The 17,687-nt window shown below is 45.4% G+C and overlaps 1 protein-coding gene across 5 annotated transcripts in view; it reads right to left on the bottom strand.

The window, feature by feature from the left end:
- The window catches only part of LOC311064592 (neuropilin-2-like), a 128,922-nt gene that overhangs the window by 17,264 nt on the left and 93,971 nt on the right, over window positions 1-17,687 (bottom strand). For 3 of the 5 annotated variants that reach the window (XM_084084463.1, XM_084084461.1, XM_084084460.1), the window contains exons 12-16: window positions 14,171-14,245; window positions 12,154-12,336; window positions 4,981-5,249; window positions 4,486-4,582; window positions 1,553-1,585 (exon numbers count right to left, since the gene is read on the bottom strand). In XM_084084463.1, the coding sequence (XP_083940589.1) occupies window positions 1,553-1,585; window positions 4,486-4,582; window positions 4,981-5,249; window positions 12,154-12,336; window positions 14,171-14,245 (657 nt within the window). The remainder of the gene's footprint in view (window positions 1-1,552; window positions 1,586-4,485; window positions 4,583-4,980; window positions 5,250-12,153; window positions 12,337-14,170; window positions 14,246-17,687) is intronic. The other 2 variants (XM_084084464.1, XM_084084462.1) reach the window with 1 other exon arrangement.

A 17,687-nucleotide genomic window follows, 5' to 3' on the forward strand; every position in this document is an offset into this window, starting at 1 on the left:
TGGACTGAATGGAAGAGAGGGAGGAAGAAGAGAGGAGAAGAAAGGGAGAGACGAGGGGCTAGAAGAGAGGAGACGTTGAAATGGGGAAAAACAAGGAGATGAAAGGAGAGGAGAGGAGTTGAGATGAGAGGAGAACGAAGGGTCAGAAAGAGGAGAAGAGATTTCTGCTATAAACTTTTAACTTCATTAGAAGGAGGGATGGATGTAAATAAAAGAATGGATAAAGACTGCCCCTCATGATCTGTCTACACAATTACATTCCCACAACCAAATAGTGTTGTACTCCTGCAGTGCCCTGGGATATTTACCATACAAACCAATAAAACGCTGCACAGCCATTACATTATTCATGTTGTAATCGACTGTGGGTGCCATGGGCGTGCAATCACAAAGGGTCACCCATCGACAAAATGACTATGCTCTATGTCATATGCTATGCACCGGTGCACCTCCTACCAGTATCTAATCCACCACTTCTCAAACATTTTAATGTCAAGGACCCCAAATATTGATTGTATATTGTATTTGGCCGCTGAACCCTGTGTGATAAGATTTTGTGTCGGGGGCCCCATAAGGGAAGATTTGTGTTGAACCGTTTAAAAACTGCATAAACAGTAAACTGTTCTTCATTTGTCTGGGGACGCCATGAAACCCTCTCAACGACCCCTAGGGGTACCCAGAACCCCACTTTGAGAAACCCTGATCTGGTGATCATGGTTTTCTTCTGTGAAAGAAATGCACTATACCAACCAAAGGAATAAAGTATTTCTGTACAGCGACATAATGTATGCCAAACCAAAAAAGTAAATGCTCAGAGAATCACGTTGGCCTCCATATATACTGCAGCCAAACCCCAGAACATTGTTGCTGTGCTGTCATAACTGTGGCTTTAGCATGCACTGTTGCTGCAGCGACAATTACTGTAAATAATTCAGCTCCTGCCGATGCCGCTGTGGTGAATAATCATGTCGAGGTTGCTGGCGTTGTTTCATGTCCCCAGCGAGGAAGACGCGAGAAGATCGGGGTTCCATAACCGGGAGTTATCAGTCCAGCATGCAGGGATGGCATGCTGAAACAATGCATTAAAATGCCGTCCAAAACATTGCCGCTTTGCAATGTCGTCCATGTTGAGTGGTTTTCTCAAGTTGAAAAAATACGTATGAAATCGTCAAAATAGCCCCGGGTGTGCAACCATTCATTGCATACATATTATGTATACTTGCATAGTATGTACAAATGCATGACTAGACTATACTGTGTGTGAACAAGTTGGATTTAGATGACTTTAGGATAGTTTCGGGTGCCATTAGCTACTACTGTGCTCGGTCTTTGAGTGAGGGAAAGATATTGTGTAGCTACAGCAGTTGCTACTGTTAAGAGATCATGTTGAATATTGTGGTGTATTATACTGGATATAGCATATTGGATAGTGTTCATGACAAGGTTACTCAGGGCCAGTGCAGCGCTGCGAGCTGAGCTTAGCAACAAGCAGGAAGCACAGACGTTTGGCAACAGGAAGTAAGAACGGGGAAGTACAGGAAGTACAACTCACCGGTCATGTCAGGAGGGAAAACAGGGAAGGGCTCTGAAAGAGAGAGAGAGAGAGAGAGCAAGAGAAAGGGAAATGTTAATAGATGGAAGCAGATGCAAAGCAATTCTGATGATCAAACTGATCAGGGCTTAAAAGGAGATGACAAATAAGCAAAGTGGCGGTAGACTATGAACTGTGCTGCCCCTGGAGGTGAAATATATAAAAGCGGCTATTCAGTGGAGTAGCTCCAGGCCATCTACGTAACTGTACAGATTAGTGTCTTGGTTATAACGATAATATTATACAACATCTTTCAAAACTGAGTAACAGAATGCTTTACAAAACACATACTGTAACATCATAGCTACAACAATGGTTCTCTTGTGTCAGCCTTCAAAATAATTTTCATCATGTTCACAATCCGGTTTCATATAGTAATGCAGTATATGCTATTTTCTAGATATTTCTTTCTGTGTTGGAGAGCCAAGCAGTGACTGAATAATGCTAACCATTGAGCTTCAAAGGACCTCTGGTTAAAGTGCCCAATACCAAAGGGACAGGCATGTGTTCTCACTATGTAGTATGACATATGACACATGTTCCTAATTTGTATTCCGTGTTCACATCCCCGAGGTGAGACCTAGCACGTTGCCCCGGCCTTTGTTGGACAAAAAATGCTTATGCTTGCTAAAGCCGTGTTAATGCCACATGAGACAGGGTGCAAATATGCAATGCTATGACTTAGTAAATGTCAATACGTCCTGGCACGTTTTTTGGGCAATTACATTTCTCCAGTATACAGATGAGGCCTCCGCCCACTATAGTGATTAAAAAGTAATATATTCTAATGTAAGCCAATTGTAAAAAATGAACCACTCTTTTTTACTGGGGCCGCTTTTTGAGAAAATCAATAAAGATTTGTAGAGGCCTAAAGGCCATAACTGTCTCTGGATGATAGTTATTATCATGAAAATGGAGAGAAAATAAAGAGGAAAAGAGGAAAGACTGAGCTAACAGGTCAGAAGAGTGTTCCTCCTATAAGAGCTTTCTATATCTCTTGCCTCTCTCCTCCCTCTCTCATCTCTTTCTCTTGCTTTCCCATCCTTTTTTGCTCTCTCTCTCTCTCTCTCTCTCTCTCTCACTCACACACAGTGAGTGTTGGCTTTCTGTCAGCCAGACACGCCGGAGGGGATGGAAGAAGGGATGAAAGGGGGCCGGGCCGGAGGGGAGGTGGCCGTAAAAACGAGTTGAGGATGGATAGGGCGGAGAGAAGATGGAGAGAACGGAAAGAGGGGTGGAGAGAAGAGAGGCGGCCGTGAGAGGAAAGGCTGAGATTTACTAGTGTTTATTAGTTGCCGGGGGACGTGTGACATATATTCTGAAAGAGAGAGAGGGAACGAGAGAGAGAGGGATGAAAGAGAGACGGGAAATGGAGGGGAGAGCAGAGAGAAAGAGAGGGAGGGAGGAGATTGAACAGAACACAAGAATAGGATGAGCAGAGAAATTTGGGAGTGAGTGAAGAGAAAAAGACAGACAGACAGACAGACAGAGAGAGAGGGGGGGAGAGGATAATGTAAAGAAGCTGAAAAGGAGAGATAAATGGAGAGAAGGTCATGAAAGAGGAGAAGTGGGCCAGGCAGGCCAGTGAGAGAGAGACAACAATGCTCATTTACACTGAGAGGAATGAGACAATTAAGGAGCTGCTGGTGTGGGAGCAGGCTAGCTGCTTTGTGTGTGTGTGTGTGTGTGTGTGTGTGTGGTCATCTGTTTGTGTGTGTGTGCGCGTGCGTGCGTGCATCTGGCTAACTAGCCAATGCTGTCCTGCTGTGCTGAGGGAACCACTGCTCCACTGCATTAAATGATAAGAATATTCTCTTTACTTTTACACATCAAAACAGCAGTGTGCGTGCGTGCGTGTGTGTGTGCGTGATGTTTGTCAAAGTTATGACAGTCAAACAAGGAAATGAGGGTGGTTGGAAGTTTCAGTTCATATCTGGTCTGTCTGTCGAGTCTAGACTGTAGCTCTTATTAACAATGGAACAGTTTTCATATCACAATCCACTTTGACACGCACACATTCATACTTAATGACCAAAGTGTGTGTGTGTGTGTGTGTGTGTGTGTGTGTGTGTGTGTGTGTGTGTGTGTGTGTGTGTGTGTGTGTGTGTGTGTGTGTGTGTGTGTGTGTGTGTGTGTGTGTGTGTCCAGCTAGCATAATGGTGCAACTATTGTTGCTCGCTGTTGGATTGCTTTAATATTGTGAATAATGAGACAGGTGTGTGTGTGTGTGTGTGTGTGTGTGTGTGTGTGTGTGTGTGAGACAAAGAGAGAGACACACACACACACGCTGAGAGAAGATGCTCAGTAAAATGGCTTGACGGCCTAGCTGAGCATGGCTTCCTACCAGGTGCTGGATAAGAGAGAGAGAGAGAGAGAGAGAGAGAGAGAGAGAGAGAGAGAGAGAGAGAGAGAGAGAGAGAGAGAGAGAGAGAGAGAGAGAGAGAGAGAGAGAGAGAGAGAGAGAGAGAGAGAGAGAGAGAGAGAGAGAGAGAGAGAGAGGGGGTGAGACGCATGGGTGATGGCAAGAGGATGATAGAGGAAGAGAAAGGGAGAGAGAGAAATAATGAAAGATAGATTAGAATCCATGCCCGAAGGCGATTTGTGGCCTACTTTCTGTTTTGTTTTGTTCTTGTGAACGAGAAACATTATGAGGTTTCCCCCCTGCTCGCGCTCTCTCTCTCTCTTTCTCTCTCTTTCTCACTCTCTCTCTCTCCCCCCCTCTGGTCTCTGGTGAGAGCATAGCTTAAAGCGTCTATGGGGAAATAGTGAGAATGTAGGAGGGGTGGAGAGGAGAAACACACTGACAGACTGATCAGATGGATCAGATGGATCGATAGATAGATAGATAGATAGATAGATAGATCAATCGATAGATAGATAATTATGAGACTTACGTGTGCACTGTTCCAGCTCTATGGTGTTGCTCATGTGAATGTTGTCTATCCTGATGTGGCCCCTGGTGCCATGTTCAAAAAACCCTTCAAACACCACCTGAAAAGAGAGGGTCTTTAGATCTTTGTTTCTCAAAGAGGGTCCTTGGGGGGGGGGGGGGGGTTCCAGGGAGTCCTCAGCATCACAATCATCTTAAACACTTTTGATCTACAAGCTCAAAACACGTGGCTTTGTGCCACGTTTCAAGTAGATCTGCTACTTTTGATGCTTTTGTGTGATCCTGTAGTATGATCAAGTAGGGCGTAAAAAACACGAAAAGTTTGAATATGGAGATGGGAGGTTTCTGCCCGACATTGTATTAAGTTATATTATCATTACAATTGTAGTATTGACAATTATTTTGGGGCCCACTTGCGATCCCCTCGTAGCCCAACCTTGGCTGAGAAGCACCCGGTGTATAGGAGGAGGATGTGTGTGTGATTGACTAGAACCTGTACCTGGTACTCCTTGGGGCTCTGGGGCAGGATGGTGCGTCCCTCTCTCCAGTGAGGGCCCTGGTCTCCCCGGAGGGCCCACAGCAGGGTCTCCTCCTGCTCGTTGTCCCTCAGCAGGACCCTCAGGCTGGCCTGCGCCTCCCCCTGGAGCTGGTAGTAGAAGAGGAGACACAGGGGCCCCTGCTCGGGGCCCACCTCGGGACTCAGCAGACGGGCCCGCTGGGTGTGGGTGTGGGCGCCGGCGTCCAGGTGGAGGTAGTTCCCCGAGAAGTCTGGAGAGAGAGAGAGAGGCGATGCGGCTGTCAGACGCAATGCATGTCCATGAGTCTCTTATTGTGTGTGTGTGTGTGTGTGTGTGTGTGTGTGTGTGTGTGTGTGTGTGTGCGCACGCGTGCGTGCGTGCTTGGGGTGTGTGTGTGTGTGTGTGTGTGTGTGTGTGTGTGTGAGTGAGCGAGTGAGTATTGTATTACTACGCTTGTGTGAGGACCAAACAAATGTTACCAAAAGTACAGTAGAATTTGAGAAACAGACATTGTGAGGACCATTTTCCTGGTGTTCATAAGAGAAATGCCTGTTTTATGGTAAAATGGCAGATACCAAACATACAAAGCTACACAGCATATTTGTAGCTTTGTATCTTTGTATCTGAAGTTGAAATCAGCCCAACTTTTTTGTAGCTTTGTAGCTATTGTAGCTTTTGTAGCAGCTACTGTACACACATCAGATGTATCTTTGTATCTTCATGTCGCTGGCCATTGAACATGAATGGTAGCTTTGTGCGTGCCAGTGTGAAGGCTTACAATTAGGAAAATATTTAGGTTAGGGTTCAATAATTTTATACATTCCAACATTTTGAAATGTGTATTGAAGTTCATTACATTTGAAGATAAAACAAACTGGAAATAAATGAATTAATAAAGTATGCGTCCAGCTGTAAGTTGAGAAGGAGCCAGGCTGAACCATTGAACGATGCAGTAATGAAGCAGGATGTAGTGTTTGTTCAGAGCTTAAAGCATCACTGTGGCTTTACTCTGTGGTACACAAGCTTAACCACAAGCTGGACGGGCATTTCATCATGGTTTGTAATGGCCATGGACACGCGCACGCACACATACACACGGATATGCATACACACATACACGCATACACACACACACACACAGACGGACAGCAATGCAAGGACTCATGTACTCTACCGATACATGCATGCACGCGTGCTCACTCACACACGCACACACACACACACACACACACACACACACACACACACACACACACGTAAAACAGTCTTAATCATTGTGAATGCTGACGTCTCGTTCCGTCGCGCTTCTCGTATTCGCCCCTTAGTCAGCACAATCCGTCTGTGTGTGTGTGTGTGTGTGTGTGTGTGTGTGTGTGTGTGTGTGTGTGTGTGTGTGTGTGTGTGTGTGTGTGTGTGTGTGTGTGTGTGTGTGTGTGTGTGTGTGTGTGTGTGTGTGTGTTTGTGTGTGTGTGTGTGTGTTTGTTTTTGGATGTGTGTATGCGTAGTTGCGTACTATGTCAGTCTAAACACTCTATCAATTATTAATGCAATTCACTTCCTCTCGCTTCAGAATGGAGAAAGAGCAGAATGGAGAAAGAGAGAGAGAGAGAGAGAGAAAATTAGTGCACACAAGAGAGAGAGACCAAAGGAAGACACAGCGGTCAAGAAAAGAGAGGGAAAGAAATAATGCAGAAAGCATGTAAGACGGAGAGAGGTTTTACTGTATGACACCAGTCTAAACACACCCATACACATTAGAGCGCTGCTGTGTTTGTGCACAGGACATTCATCAACGTTAATGGAACCGCGGGTAAATATTATCCATATTGTAAGGACTGTAAGGACCTAATTAATTGATCAATCCCCTTCCACACACACACACACACACACACACACACACACACACACACACACACACACACACACACACACACACACACACACACACACACACACACACACACACACACACACACACACACACACACACACACACACACACACACACACACACACACACACACACACATCTATCTATCTATCTATCTTTTTTCTCTTCCACATCCCAGTTTATCCCAGTTCTCAGCCCATATTAAAAACTGCTGAGTTGCTCCGATCATCCTCATCTCATCTTCCTCTCTTCCTCTGTTCTCCTCCTCTTTCCCGTGCTTCCTCGGTCTAAAGATACTAACTTTTTTTTTTGTTCTCTCTCTGCAGATTTAGCCACACATGGATAGCTTAATGAATAATGGATTTGGGTTGAGGTAACTCTTATTTCTTCACTCGCAGGCAAATAAAAATGCGGGGACTTAAATTATCGCTGCTCATTAAATACAGTTGAAAGTTGTTACAGTCGAAATACAGAGAAAGTGTGCTTTTTTCTTTTTTTCCCCCTTTCCACGGCGCTGCGTTTGATCTTGGCCGATGTACAAAGGGAGGGAATTAATTAACAAGTCTCCATGGGAGGGATGGATCTGGAATCAGCTCTTAGGGAGGTGTGTGTGTGTGTGTGTGTGTGTGTGTGTGTGTGTGTGTGTGTGTGTGTGTGTGTGTGTGTGTGTGTGTGTGTGTGTGTGTGTGTGTGTGTGTGTGTGTGTGTGTGTGTGTGTGTGTGTGTGTGTGTGTGTGTGTGTGTGTGCATGCGTGTATTTGTACGTGTGTGTATTTGTGCACATTTGAGTGAAAGTGAAAGTGAGTGAGGATATCTGTGAGCGTTGAGAGAGAGAGTGTACGAGTGTGTGTGTGTTTATGCATGCAAGCAGCCAGTGTGTACAGGACAGGTGTGTGTATGTGTTTTCATGCAGTGAAAGTGCTGTAGGGAGGCGCTGACAGAAGAATATTGATCGTCAAGTCCATCCTGTCTTCACTACAGGAGATAATTACAGCCAACAAGGCAGATTAGTTCTCTGATCATCACCGATGAAGTCGCTATCAACTGACTAGGTTTGAGTCCAAGCTTAAAAAAATATCTGATCTACCAGCTTGTTGAGCTTGTAGATCTGCTGTTTTCACATAGTATAAAACATAGGGATTAAGTGGTTAAGTTGAGCTTGTTTACCTTCAGTCAGGAATCATATCTATTTGATGTACTAGGAATGCTTTCATGATGGAAATCGTTGCTGTCGGGCAGAAACCTCGTATCTCCACACGTAAACATAAACTGATCTACAAGCTCACAACGCGGTGCATCGCCACACGTTGTGAGCTTGTAGATCGGCTATTTTCACTAGATTAAACTTTTTTTTTTATAATAATAAAAAAAGGAACGGTTTTGGACATACAAGGTTTCCACTCGACAACAAGGAAATATTCCTTTCATTGTAACTGAAAATAAGTGCTAATTCTGTCTCTGCATTCATCTTGCTCGGTGCTTATTCAGCTCCTGTAAAGTCCGCTGCAGACGCTGGGTGCATGGCGACCGCTGTGCGGATGCGTTTCCAGTCTCCGATTATCACGCCTGTTTTTTCGGTCAGACAGACAGATCGTGTTCTGTTAAAATCTGAAGGACACTTGTTCTGCTCTGTAGTCTGTACATTTTTTTTTGCAATGTTGTGATGTCGCTCTTGATTCCGACATTTAATAATAGGCCAGAGCCTTCGTCAGCGAAATAAAAAAATCCATCAAAAAATCACACAATCGCCTGTGATAACTGAGTGGGTTATAGGGTGCGTATCACATGGGCTCAGAGAGCTTGGTTCCAGTCTGGCTTGGAGCGTTTGCTGCACGTCAGTCGCTCCCCTACTCTATCTCCATGTCTCCTGTCTCTCTCCACTGTACCTATCAAATGAAGGCTCAAAAAAGACCCTTAAAATAACTATTAAAAAATGTCATGCCTCAAAATATATTACCTGGACTAAAAACGAAAGACTGCTGGTTGACTTTTTAGCATTCTCAATTTACTCTATTTACTAACCAAAAATATACCTATTATACATTTGTTAAGCAGGATTAACATGGGAGCCGAGCAAAAGTGGAAATGCTCTGCGTGCGGCGCGCAACAGCCTTTAACCACCAGGCGTTGAGAGCTTTTGGAAATCTGCAATTTTTGCCTATAATGACCACAAATAGGGACGCCAGGTTTGAAAGTGGTTGCAACTGTTAAAGTGGTCTCTTATAAGGACAGGAGAGAGTAACATCACCTGTGCGTATACAGGTATATAATTTGACATTACATGCTGTACATAGCAAGCGAGAGAGAAAGCAGTGGGGAGGCTTGTGAATGCGGTTTGGGGGGTTGACTTTCAGACTGCCCCTTTAGAGCAGTTAAAAGGTCCTTCACTGACACGTGTCTGGGATTTGATGGCTCCTGGACTGGGTGCTATAGGTCTAATGTACAGTAAGTGTACAACAAGACTTAATGTCATGTTACTGTCTGACGCTGGGACACGCTTACTGCTGAGTCAATAAATTACTCTAGGACATGCACGTACACACACACACACACACACACACACACACACACACACACACACACACACACACACACACACACACACACACACACACACACACACACACACACACACACACACACACACACACACACACACACACTCATCTTATACATGCACACACACAGCAGTAATGTAATGTAAGGTCCTGTCTTATGTCATGCCCCTGTCTGTCATAGAGGAGCTGCTCAGTGGACTGTGAAGTAGAACGGCTCAACAGATGCAAACGCAGAGTCTTGGTGGAGGGCAAGGTCAATGTGTGTGTGTGTGTGTGAGTTTGTGCATGTGCATGTATATGCGTAACGTGCGCGAGTATGCAACAGTACACTCGGACTGTTCCACCTTGGGCTGTGCATGTGTGTGTGTGTGTGTGTAGCCTTGGGGAGAGCTAAATTGCTTAGGCAGCACTTCTGTCAAAGCTATCATCTGACTTATCTGACCGTTCGGAGCTCTGTATGTGTGTGCATGTGTGCGTGTGTACATATATGAAAGATTGAGGTGGAGACAGAATGTGTGCGTGCTTGCGTTCGCGAGCGTGTGTGTGTGTGTGTGTGTGTGTGTGTGTGTGTGTGTGTGTGTGTGTGATGGGTAAAACAGAGTCCTTCCTCTCGTCTCCTCTGGCTCTCTCGTTAAAGATGGACAGATGTGGAAAAAGAAGGAGTGGTGAAAGAAGTGAGGGGAACGGGGTCAGAGAGGAGAGCCACAGGGAGGGAGGAGGAGGAGGAGAGAGGGCAGAGATACAGACTGAATGAGGAAGATCAGAGGTGAGGGATGACATTCAGAGCGAGTTAAACGAGAGCTCGAACGACGTAGAGCATTGGTTTTGGAGATCTTTGTATCTGTCTGTCTGCCTGTGTCCCTTTTATGCCCATATGTGAAGATCTCTATATCTGTCTGTCCTTATGAGATCCCTGATGTTCTCAATTATATGGTCATATATGGGTATACCCATATATGGCCCATATATGGGTATACCCAAATATGGGGTATATATATACCCATATAATATGGGTATATATATACCCCATATTTGGGTATACCCATATATGGGGGGATTGGCGGTTCTGGAAAGTCGTTGTACAGCGGTAAACGTCTGTGGAGAATGTCTCAAGAGTGCAAACTGACAGTGGAAAGTGGACCGACTAAGTAAGTATGGCAGGTGTGGGGAGTTGGACAGGTGTGGGGGATCTGCCAAATCAAGCTTAGGCTGGGGTTGCCATGGCAATCAATTGGCTCATTTGGCCAGAGCCTTTTCTGGCGGTTCTGGACAACCGCCAATCCGGCCGACTCGACGCCGGGCACTGCACTTCCTTGGGTCGTATGTGACATGTGTGGCGAATTTGAAGTCGGGTGGTTGAACGGTTCTCGAGATACGTGGATTACAGACGTACATACAACATACAGAGATCGGGCGGGTGGTTGAACGGTTCTCGGGATACGTGGATTACAGACGTACATACACACATCCAGAGATTCGGTGCATTTATTGTATTGTATTGTAACAGATTCAGAACCACTGACGTAGAGGTATTGTGAGGTGAAAAAGATGATGACGGAAGAGGAGTGAAGAGAGAAAGACAAGGAGAGAGATGGGTGGCGGAGAAGCTGTGTGTGTGTGTGTGTGTGTGTGTGTGTGTGTGTGTGTGTGTGTGTGTGTGTGTGTGTGTGTGTGTGTGTGTGTGTGTGTGTGTGTGTGTGTGTGTGTGTGTGTGAGTGTGTGACTCGAACTTTCCAAAGACTTTCCAATTAAGCGGTTGCATCATTGTTGCTGTGCGTGGCGTATCCCAGAATGCTGCTCTACAGTATCCTGCAACAGAATGGCAACCGTGCGCTTTTAATGATGTGACGAGGCTTCTGTACTACGGAAGCCCACGGTGTCCAAATGTGTCTACACTACTGTTTCGTATGTTTTCTATGTTTTGTTTTTTCTTCTCTGAGCTGGAAAAATTGATGTAAAATCCGGTTTGGGACGTTGAATGAAGCTGTTTTGGTATCGGACCACCTCCTGCTCTTTGAAAAGTGATTTCCCGATGGTTCTGTGGACCAGAATAGTTCCCAACATTTCACGAAACACCAACAACACATAATTAGTTGAGGGAATCTGCCCAGAAATCCTACTTGGGTTGGGTTTGTGTTTTTTGCCTCCCAGAGCTGAGGAGATGTGAAGTTAAACCGAGAATAGAGACTAAAGGATTTTCAACAGCTCTAGTGGTTAATTAGGAATAGATGCAGGGAGTAGTGCGTGTTTGTGTGCGTGCTGTGTGCGTGTGCGTGTGCGTGTGTGTGTGCTGTGTATGTGAATGTAAACCTTCAGGATGTGTTTCCGTATGGAGGTGTCTGTGTACATGTCTGTGTATGTGTGCATGCATTCAGATATATTTGGGTTGATGATGCCCTTTGATGGCAAGTGCCACTAAAACCCTTAAGCCACCATTGCACTGTAGCTAAGCAACGAATAAAGCAATAAGACACAGAGGCAACATGAAAATCATAGACGTATCGCAATTAACCCATTTTGGGCATTTTGGGTTCTTGTTGCTATGCACAGTATATTGCAACATACATTTGTTGTAATTTTTGAGTCAAATTTGAAGTTTTTCAGAAAACTTGGTCAGGATTTAGAAGGCGTTTTTAGAATCAGCCTCAGGTCTAAATGGGTTAAACAGACAGAGGCGATATAATAAAGCATTCGACTGAACTGACCGTCCGATCCTAGGGCGAGGTCCAGGCTTGAGCCGCCCGCCCCGCGTCCGTGTCCGTTGGAACCCACGTTGCCGCTGCTAGTGGCCGTGTGCAGAGACCAGCTCACGCCTGATCTGGGGTCAGCCGACCAGCCGCACAGACTCTGTTCAAAGTCACACACGCCGGAGAGGGACGGAGTGGTGGCTGCAGGGAGAGAGAAGGGGAGAGAGTGGGAGATGAATGAAGGCAGATATAAATTGTTGCCGTCAGGCAGAAACCTCTCATCTCCGTATTTTAACTTTTTGTGTTTTTTCGTAAGTTAATGCCCTACTTGATCATACGACAGCATACACAAAAGCATCCAAAGTAGCAGGTATACAAGCTTAAAACGCGACGCTTCGCGCCGCGTTTCAAGCTTGTAGATCTGCTACTTTTGCTACTTTTGAATTTGAATCCTGAAAAGTGACAGTTTCGGGACATATGCGATTTCCACCCGACAGAGACGATATAAACGGAGAGAGAGAAGAACAGATCAAAGAGCAAAAGAAAAAGATTACATTCAGCGCTGGCTGTGTGACTCATTCCATTCAGAACTGCAGAAACTATTATGTCCGGTTCTGTACAACACATTACACTATACAGTACTGCTGAGTTATGCTTCATTTTATACATCCGTGGTCTACGGTGGTGTCTGGCGCCAAGAAATAGCGGAACCACAAGCTCACAGCGCGCCGCACACTTGCACCTGGCGTTGTGAGCTTGTCCAATCGGCTACTTGCGGCGCGCGACACCGGCGCACGGTGAAGTATAGCGCAGGCTTGACGGGCTGGACACAGAGTGCTCTCCCCGAGTTCTCCCATGTCACCCTATACTCCAGGAAGTCTGCCAGCTGATCAAATCACTTTGATTGGTGCCCTCGCTCCGACATATGGCCATGAGATACAAGTTTCCAGTGTGTGTGTGCGTGTGTGTGTGTGCGTGTGTGCGTGTGTTTGTGTGTGTGTGTGTGTGTGTGTGTGTGTGTGTGTGTCCCATCGGACGTGGACATTTATTCCCATTGTAAAACGAGATTTCCCCGAAACAAGCCCTCTGGGTCTTGGTTTTAACAGACTTTAAATCCCAAGAAGCCCTTCTTTCTGGTGTAGCTGCTGGGTGACATCATGCCATTCCACATACCTTGACCTCGCAGTGTGAACATTAAGTGTATGTGGTGTATTAGGGAGAAAGACACCAGAACAGAGGTAGAGAGAGAAAGAGAAAGAGTGACAGAGAGAGAGAGAGACAGAAAGCGAGGGAGACAGAAGGAGATCAAAGAGAGAGAGAGAGAGAGAGAAATACAAGTGTGTGCGTGCGTCCGTGTGTCTGTGTGTATGCGTGTGTTGCTAGTGATGCTACGCAGATAACACTGTACTGTATGTTCACATTATGTTTTGCTATTTAGATGTGTTTTCATTAGACCAGAAAAGAAGAACGTTCTTTAGATAGCGTGTTGTTTAGAATACAGATGCTAGGTTGGTGTTCACCTGGTATCACTCGTTTCTTTGAAACTCCAAATGTAATTCACTCTAGATAAGAGCGTCTGCTAAATCAGTGGTTCCCAAATGTTTTATCTTTTCATTAAATGAAAAGATAAAAACATTTGGGAACCACTGATTTAGCAGACGCTCTTATCTAGAAACGAGTGATACCAGGTGAACACCAACCTAGCATCTGTATTCCCGGGCAAACATCTCATCTCAAAAGAAATGAAATTTTCATTTCATTTGAGATGAGATGTTTGCCCGGGACGCAAACTAGTGAAAATAGCAGATCTACAACTCTGTAGATCTTGTAGATCTGCTATTTTCACTATTTAAATATAGGGAACAAAAAAGGGGCTAATTACTCGCGACCCATAAAATGGGTCCGCGATCCACTGTTTGGGAAACAGTGTGCTAAATGCCCCAATTGCAAATCGTAAGGTGTGTGCCTGCATGAGCACTAATGTATGTAATGTACTGCTGTATGAGCACACTTGCATCTGTGTGAGTATATTTACCGGGTCTCATGGGAGCGGTGGTCTCCTCCACAGTGGGCAGGGTGGGGGTGGCAGTATCGGGTATAGTGGTGGTTTCTGAGGGAGAGAGAGGAGATAAGAGAAGAGCAGACAAATGTTTAATTGTCCCGACGTTTAATTCACCCTGTGCGATACAACCTCGGACAGCGAGACTTCACACACCAGTGTTACATTACCGCCTATCAGATGCAGGGAAAAGATAAGAGGGAAACCCAATAGGGCAGAACAGAACCGACATTTAAAATGGTAGCAGTGCAACGATTTGATCCGCATGAGAAAAGCCCCCATGCATCTTCCCATACGCTCCACCAGTTCTGAGGAGTGGACACAAAAGCTTTGAAAATATAACCCAGTCCAGATGCTCCCGGTGGCTTTTTATTATTTTTTTTTATCCCCAAGTTATACAGCGTGTTCTCCTCATACTTCAGCTATTTCACAACAACCGCTTCAACCACACAAAAACATATCGCTGCTGTCGGGTTGGAATCCTCTTATGTCCAAAACTGTAACTTTTCAGGGATTAAAATTCAAAAATAGCAAAACAATTCTCAAAACAGCAAAAAATATCTCAAAATAGCTCGTTTTGAGCTGCAGTATGATGAAGTAGGGCATTCATTTACGCAAAAACCTAACAAGTAAAAAAAACGGAGATAAAAGGTTTCTGCCCGAGAGCAATGATATCCCTTTTTTTTGGCGGTGGAAACGATCGATAAGAACAAAAATATGTGTACGATGAGGTTTTGTAAAGTTTCAGTCCAGGTCAGGAGCTGTGTGTGTGTGTGTGTGTGTGTGTGTGTGTGTGTGTGTGTGTGTGTGTGTGTGTGTGTGTGTGTGTGTGTGTGTGTTGTGTTCAGTGGTGTCAGGGTGTGACAGGACCCAGGCGGTGACAGAGTGAGCTGAGGCAGGCTGGCTGGCTGGCACACGGCTCAAGTGCCACCATGCTGCTCATTTTACCCGCCGACGCCTGGCATCCATCAGTCGCCTGGGGGGCACGCATACATGCACGGCTGCGTACATGTTCACACACACACACACACACACACACACACACACACACACACACACACACACACACACACACACACAGACACTCACACACACACACGCACGCACGCACACACACCCGCAAGGTTACATGCAGTATCACACACATGCACGCAACGTTGCGGTGATGGATGTTGCACTCACACTGACCTTGACACACAACAGCATGGAACCAATGTATGATAGATCTCTTACACACACACACAGGTACAGTATGTATCCCATACAGTAGATATACACAGCGATACGCCCGCACGCACACACACACACACACACACACACACACACACACACACACACACACACACACACACACACACACACACACACAGTTTGACGTCAGTCACAGGGCATTTCACTGCAACCCTCAGACCTTCTGGTCTTAATAAGCGGCTTTCTACTGTCGGTGCACATTCCTTAAACAACCCTGAACGCTTAACCAGCTGTGTGTGTGTGTGTGTGTGTGTGTGTGTGTGTGTGTGTGTGTGTGTGTGTGTGTGTGTGTGTGTGTGTGTGTGTGTGTGTGTGTGTGTGTGTGTGTGTGTGTGTGTGTGTGTGTGTGTGCGGTCGCATTAGTGTTTGTGCGCATGTGTGCGTGCACGCGTCTGTTCACATAAAGGGATTGATACACTTTTTTTGGTGTGTGGTCGTGCTACGCAAATAGCAGATCTACAAGCGCCGCGATGCACAGCCCAGAATAACCCATGCTCCAGGGAAAGGACCAGCGTCTCTCATGTGCCACGCGCTTCACCCCACAAACCTCTCAGCACATCATCCATTCAGCATTCTCTCTATCTCTCTCCTCCCTTCATCTCTCCCCTCACTCACACTGTCCCCCGACTCATCTAGGCTTTTCTTCCTTCCTCTCTTTCGTTCTCTCTTACTTTCTTTTTTTCATACTTTCAATTCTTTATTTTATTAATTCTTTCCATCCAGAAGATTGAAATTCTATCTGCTGTTGTTCAACCAAAACCACCATTTGGACCTCCATAACTCACTCTCTCTTTTAGTCTGTCATTTCCCCTCACACTCATTTTTGGGTCTTCTCTTCACTCGCTTTACTGGAAGCGTTTCTCTCTCTCTCTGTGTCTCTCTCTCTCTCGTATTGTTTTATGTCTGTTCTAACCACCGCAGTTCAGTAACTCTGCTGCTGTTGATTCACGTCTTGTTTGCTTTTTCTAGATGTTTCCATGACTCACTTGGCTGTGTGTGTGCGTGCGTGCGTGCGTGCGTGCATGTGTGTGTGTGTGCGTGCATGTGTGTGCGTGCGTGGGTGCGTGCGTGCACGAGAGAGAGAGATCCCAACCCTTCGTCCATTGGTGTGTGCTGAGTTCATTTAAAGGTGCAGTAGTAAGTGATATCTGTTTGTTAAAATAATTGTTAAATATGAATTATATTCTGATAGAAATCATTGCTATATACTAGTGTTTGTTCAGTAACAGGGGCCTGTCTCTCCGGGTCTTTAGTAAACAGAAAATACATTTTCAGTTCGGGATACCAAATTGATCCAATCAGGAAAGAGAACTCGAGAGCCAGAGAAATGGGGAAACACCTGTTATTGCATTTATTGTTATCAGAATATAGAGCTTTAACCTTTTAACAAAATATATTTTTGTTTTAAATAACAAAATATGTCATGCACTACCTTTAAGTGAGACGATTTGATCTCGATTCGTTCTGTGTGTGTGTGTGTGTGTGTGTGTGTGTGTGTGTGTGTGTGTGTGTGTGTGTGTGTGTGTGTGTGTGTGTGTGCGCGCGCGCGCGCTCTCATCCAGAGAGCTGTTTATAGGAGAGTTCCTTTACAGAGAAAGTATGCAGGATTATTATATAAGCCCAAATTCACCAGCCTTAAATTCCCAACACACACACACACACACACACACACACACACACACACACACACACACACACACACACACACACACACACACACACATTAAGGTATGATAAGTGGGTCCCAGCTGCTGGTGGTTTTGACATTAAGCCAGTTTAATTTGATGCCCTTTACCACCGTAATTAGCGCCCCATATAGAGAGAGGAGAGGGACGGGAGGAGAAAAGAGAGAGGGAGAGAGTACGAGAAAGAGAGACACAGCGAACAAGAAAGGGAGAGAGAGAGAGAAAGTGGGAGGGGGGGAAGCGGAGAGAGATGGATGAGAGTAAAGCAAATCAATCTCTCTCCACTCATCAGAATGTTCTTAATTAGTGACTACAGACGGCTCCTGTCCGTAACCTAACCACCACTCTCATCATACTTCTCAGCCCTACCTCCTCTCCTCTCCTCTCCCCTCTCTCCCCTCCTTGGTTGCTATACACTCTGTTCTTGTTTCATTCGCCACTTCTATTATAACTTGTTTTCTTCTTCACTTCCGCCATGTTTGGTCAGAAGAACCTCCAAATCTCTCCAGAGAGAGAGAGAGAGAGAGAGAGAGAGAGAGAGAGAGAGAGAGAGAGAG

The sequence above is a fragment of the Gymnoscopelus microlampas genome, assembly GCF_963454915.1.
Source record: "Gymnoscopelus microlampas genome assembly, chromosome: 17".
In the NCBI taxonomy this organism is placed as follows: Eukaryota; Metazoa; Chordata; class Actinopteri; order Myctophiformes; family Myctophidae; genus Gymnoscopelus; species Gymnoscopelus microlampas.